General features: G+C 40.0%; 1 protein-coding gene across 1 annotated transcript in view; it reads right to left on the bottom strand.

Moving 5' to 3' along the window:
- Positions 1-2,071: 2,071 nt before the first annotated feature.
- Positions 2,072-6,000, bottom strand: part of Dstn (destrin, actin depolymerizing factor) — a 30,597-nt gene continuing 26,668 nt past the window's right edge. Inside the window, exons 3-4 of the mRNA XM_046434507.2 lie at positions 5,658-5,734; positions 2,072-3,307 (exon numbers count right to left, since the gene is read on the bottom strand). Of these exons, the coding sequence (XP_046290463.1) occupies positions 3,198-3,307; positions 5,658-5,734 (187 nt within the window). The 3' untranslated portion in view covers positions 2,072-3,197. The remainder of the gene's footprint in view (positions 3,308-5,657; positions 5,735-6,000) is intronic.

Raw genomic sequence — 6,000 nt, 5'->3', positions numbered from 1 at the left:
GCTGGTTCTTAGGACCATGGCCTGGACTTATGCTGCTGCTACCCTTTCTTCCAGTACCAGAGCTGGGAGGGTGCGGAATAAAAACATCCAGCCGAAATCCTTCCCTTCAGAGTGCAGACATCCCAGAGTCACATGGTTCATAAACTGTTCCACCAGACCTGGAAACCCCATCACACAGACCACTGCTCTTTGATGATGTTAATCTGGTCATCTTCCAAATGGCGCTCACTGAAACGCAAAGGCACCAGGATGCTTGGCCTGTAAGGCAGCACCTAACGCACCTGGAGGAGGAAGCGGTATGGTGAAGACAGGGAGAGTATGGACATCAGCAAGGCATTGGTGATGGACTGGAGGGGCAAAGACAGCCTTAGAAGCCACTTGACCAGCACCCTCCAAATGCCTCCTCATTGAGCTTCCTTCAGGTTTGTATCTACACTGAGACCAAAAGAAATGATTGTTTTTTTTTTTTTTTCCCTCTTTTGAATCTCATCCAATGCATAAACAAGATCTAACCTTTGAATTCCAGTGAGCATCAAACTGAAATTTTCATTAGTGGGAATGAGGAGATCCGAGTTTGTCCCAGTTCTGCCACTTGAGTTGAGAGATGTAATTAGGCAAGTTACCTCTGGGCTGGCTACTGAAGGACTGGCCAGAGGCCCTGAAAGTCCCTTCTCAGATTCCCTTCTGGGAGAGCCCTGGCCAGCCAAATGTAGTCACTCAGCTTGAGGTACTCCATGTAGTACAACTTACGTCCCCTCTCCTAGTCTAGAGCCTGTTACTGTATTTCAGAAGTGCCCCAAATCATAAGAAACTGGTGTGTCTTTGGGCAAATCCAGTCTCCCATGTTCCAAAGAGCAACAAGCCTGTCAAGAAACAGAAACTGTCCACCCTCAACAGTAGTTCTACAAAAAGGAGGCCACTAGACTAAACCTGATTCTATTACCCAAGTCACTGGGCTTTTTCTTAGAGTACTCTTCTCTGAAATAACAAACATCACAGCTAAGGAAGGTCTGGCTGGATTCTGTGGCACTGACTTTACCTGCTCTTTCTCAGGGCCTAAGAGTAACTACAAAAGGAAACCTAAGTCTTCCACAATCATTTTTGTAATGTGTTGACCCCTGTGAAGATACAAGTGTATTTTCTGGAAAAGAAATACACTTGCAGCTTTGTTTTTGACTATTGTCAGCTGAAGTTTAAACCCTGACTTTACAAAGAAGCACCTGTCCCAACCTCAGACTTTTCACAGGTGCAGTGGCACACAACTATAATCAATCCCAGCAGCTCAGGAGGCCGAGGCAAGGGGATTGTGAGTTCAAAGCCAGCATCAGCAAAAGCAAAGTGCTAACCATCTCAATGAGATCCTGACTCTAAATAAAATACAAAATAGGGCTGGGGATGTGGCTCAGTGATTAAGTACCCCTGAATTCAATCCCTGATAACCATCCCTGCCCCCAAGTCTTCTGAAACATAACAGGATCTAGAGACATAAGTAACTGTTAACATCTTCCCCATTTCTGGAATAAGAGTGGAATGCTCACAGACATTTATACTACAGATGTGCATACTGCTTGCAATCGTTCCCAGGCATGTATGTCTCTTTGTCTCTTTCATATGCCCCCACACCCATGTGCCTGTACGGTCGCAACAAGAATAAGTGATCAAAGCAGAGCCTGGATCACATTCCTGGCTCTACCCACAGAACTGATTCTGGACTGGGGCAGCCTTAGGCTGGCCGCACTTCTTTGGGGGACTGTGACTAATGCTTCGAAGTAGAGAAAACCAGAAATTCAGGATGAAAGAATGACAAGCAGCCAGCACTATTTTCTCGATTCTTTGGAAAGAGATATTTGAATGAAAGCACAATAACCTTTTTTTTGCCTCCCCAAAGCCTAGCCTTTGGATGACGATTTGGAATTAGAAAAAGGTTCCCAATTTTTACATCAACTTTCTCATTCAATCTGAGGAGGAAGGTGCTATGATTTTAACTGTCAGAAATAAAAACCTTGATGACTTATCGCATATGGAAAAAAATCCTTCATCCCAATTCACACAAGAATAATTACACAAGAAGTAAGTTAAAAATGCTTCCTTTATTACATAAGCCAGTAACTGCTACTTCTAAGTTCAACTGTGCATCTCTACATTTTTCAAAGTGTTATGCCTGTGATATTAATGACAATCACTTCCAAGTGTCATTGGGTGGTGGCTCCCTAAGAGTTTCATCCATGGTACCTGCACCCCACTCCACACAGTCAACAAACTGCTCTAGGAAATTTGGTTCTCCCAGGTTCCAGAGGAAACATATTCAGTGTTCTTCTACATCTTATTGAATCAGATGCAGCAAAGCTCTGAAGGAAACAGATACTGCAGGTGTCCTAGCTTATCAATATACTGTTTTATCATTTTCATGAACAAAGCAGATTACAATGGAGCCCTAATTTGCATTATAATTAGTTGTTAGGAGACAATGCACCTTCTCCAGAAGACATACCATGATTTCCAAGATGCAAGGTCACTCTCAAAACAGTATCCCAACTAGTGGGCTGCAAGTTCACCTCAGGTACAAGGAAGGGCTGCTTCCTCTTTTTCAATGATGTGACTGAAACAGTGCTTTGCAAGATCAGCGTGAATTACACGTGGACAATTTGATAGTCTCCATTACACATTAAGTAGAATTAAAAGACTACCTTAGTCTTACTGTTAATTAGTGTATTAGTGTTATTACATGTTACAGCAAAAATTATATCCCATTATTCTGTTTAAGTCAAGGAAGAATAGAGAATTTAAAATAATTTGGGGCCAAAATGATAATTAGATTATCACCAATTCTCTAACCAAAAAACCCCAAAGTAACTGCTAAGGTTAACAAACATACAATAATTCTCTTCACATGGCTTTGTACTGTTTTGTGAAATGCATTATTAAAATTCCTGAGCTTACGAAAATCTTTAAAAGTCAATTCATCAAAACAGGCATTTGGCCAATAAAAATTTAATTTCATACCAATAAGCCTTTTAGATTCTAAATTTATTTAGGGCTGTGTTTGCACATGTTTATAGAATATTCTGTTTACTCTAAAAGATGACAAAACAGCTCCCCCTCAGTGAGACCCTGGCCTAAATATATTCACTTCCCTTATATAGCAAGAGGATAACATTGAACATGGAAGCTTTCAATTTGTGGCACTGAATGATCATCTACACAGGGCATCCTTCAAAAGCTACAATTAAGGATCCACCTAGCTTTTCAGCAATACAAGCCCGATTGAGGTCTTCTGGCCCATTTGCTTGACATTCATGTTTTATGCCTAGAGAAGAAAAACAATTCTATTTAGAATCACATCAGCAGCTTATTTTTTATTTTTTATATTTTTTAGTTGTAGTTGGACACAATACCTTTGTTTTATTTATTTATTTTTATGTGGTGCTGAGGATCAAACCCAGGGCCTCACACGCGCTAGGGGAGTGCTCTCCCTCTTAGCCACAACCCCAGCCTCAGCAGCTTAATTATTTATCTAATATGGCGAACCATTTTTAAAGGCCACTTCTAATATGGATAAACTGTGGTATTTAAAAACCACATAATACTATAATGAGAAGAAGTAAGTAACCACAGGCATCAAAATGGATGATGTTGACTGAAAAAAGCCAGAACAACAAGCATATATTCTGTATGGTTCCATTTGAATAAATACAAAATCAGCCTGAGCTAACTCTGGCTGTTAGAAGCAACCTTGTGGAGGCAGGGGTAGGAGGTTAGTGTTATAAACGGAAGTCCTCAAGGGGGGCTTCTGAGGTGCTGATATTAAATAAAAAAACAACATTATGTTCAGTCTATAAGAATCCATGGAGTTCTACAATAATTTATGATGCATATTTTTCTACAGATATATTATACGTCAGTTAAAAAAAAAGGCAGGGCAAGTAATAAAGTTTTTTCCTAATTTCTAAAATATACGTAAAAATAAGAATTATATGTTTTGATTGCACAGTTGATTTCAGCAACTGTACTGAAGTGAGAAAATTACCAATAACATCACTTTTGCTACAGAAAACAGCTAGCTCTCTAGTGGTATTATACTACATAAGAAATCTACTGCAATGAAAACTATGTAAAACGTGATGCTGATGGCTTTCTTAGAAAAATTACATCACCCTACTACAGAACAAGCTCAATTACAAAATTGCATACAGTGGTTTCTCTGTAAAGACAGCTACTACATTTTAAATAGCTGCACTATTATTCCATCATTTCAAGACCATTTTCAAGCAAGTTGGCTTATGGACCACACAGGACTGATCTGAGAAAGCCAGTGACAGTTTCACTAGAAGAAATTACATTTGTTAAGTATGACCATTGTAAACCAATTGGTTCCCACTGCTACAAAGATGACTGTCATTTACTATCAACAAATCAAGTCCACACAGCAATTCCTTTCAATGAAAAAAAATGCAAAATAAGGACCATGAGGAACCCATGCTGACTATTTTTTGATTTCACTGTAGAAGTATTAAAGCCAAGGAATCGTTAGAAGAGGCCAGTTAACAGACTAGTGAACATGCTTCTGGGGACACCCCAACATCAAGCCAAATGCATGAAGAACTTGACAAGGCACGAAGTATGCAGCAGGAGGGTTCCAGAAAGGAAGTAAAAATTTTGTTTTCTTAGCTAAGTAAAACATATTGGGGCAAACCTGTTCTACTGCAAGTTTGTAAGAATCAATCACAGAAAAACAAACAAAACCAATACTGGGCAAGCCCTCGAGACCTTGACTCACTCAGCTGTTTAGAGATAGCTACGGCAGAGAGGTGGCAGGGCAAACACTCAGACCAAGGCTCCCAGTCTAAAACTGAGGGAATCAAGGCCCATGGAAGTGAGGCAGTTCTGCCCATGGTTACAAAGCAGTTAGACAACAAGCTTAGCTCTCCTTGCAGGCCTCTGGCCACGTGCTCCATGCTCTGTCCACCATACCAACACTTCCTCCTGGCTGAAATCTGGCCAGGCCATCTCTTCTGGACCCCAATCACCCAGTGGCCAGTGGCAAGTCAAATATAACTGGCCAGCTCATGGAGTGAGTGTACTTTCCTTTGGACACAGATGAATTAATTACTTAAAATCATACCATTTGATAGTAAAGTCAGAGATAAAAGCATTCTTCACATTTATGAACATTTCCTTTTGCTAATTTATTGTATCAACTACATTCATAGGCAATAGCAAACTGATATATTAAGTATGACCAATGTAAATCAATTAATTCCCACTTGCTGCATGAGAAACCAGTCTGTAGAGCTGGGGATGTAGCTCAGTGGTAGAGTGCTTGCCCACTGTTCATCAGGCCATGGGCTCAATCCCCAGCAAAACAAAACCAAACCAAACCTTTAAAAGCAGCCTGAACAAATAATATACAGACAATGTTGGAAGAATGGAGTTATTAACATGGGCCCTGGAGTCTCAATGGACCAGTCCAAAGCAAAAGTCCCTCTGAGAGCCAGGTTCCAGCTTATTTTCTTTTTCCCCCTTAAAACAAGCAAAGGTCTCCCCCAACTTTGTGCCTAAAGCTATCCAAACAAAATGAGGTGTTTCTTAGAAAAGTTGCATCCCTATTCTGGGAGAACATCTTATCTTTAATATCTAGAGGTAAAGCTAGTCCATACCTTGAAATTTCTTTTTGATTGCATCCTTGGAGCTCGCATAGATCATTTTACTTTTCAGAGGCGCTAATTCTGGTGCCCTAGACAGAAAGATGCCAAAAATGAAAAATTGGATTTAGAGAAAGTATAGCTTACATTTTATTAATCTGCATCTGTGAATCTCCTGAAAGAATTTTTCTATTTCTCCACCTCTTCAGAGCATAACTGTTAGAAATATAGGCATATGGAAAAGCATTCAAGTTGACCAGAGTTAAGAAAAATAGAGAGGCTCTGGTAGAAAAAAAGAATCACTGATTTAGAATCAAACTAATGAGGAAGCCAGATACAGTGATAGATACCTGTAATC

Source organism: Marmota monax, unplaced genomic scaffold (genome assembly GCF_021218885.2).
Source record: "Marmota monax isolate L192 unplaced genomic scaffold, Marmota_monax_Labrador192_F-V1.1 WCK01_AAM20220418_F8-fsc00005, whole genome shotgun sequence".
Classification (NCBI taxonomy): domain Eukaryota; kingdom Metazoa; phylum Chordata; class Mammalia; order Rodentia; family Sciuridae; genus Marmota; species Marmota monax.
The sequence above is the reverse complement of the archived record's forward strand: the minus strand, read 5'-3'. Positions and strand labels throughout refer to the sequence as shown.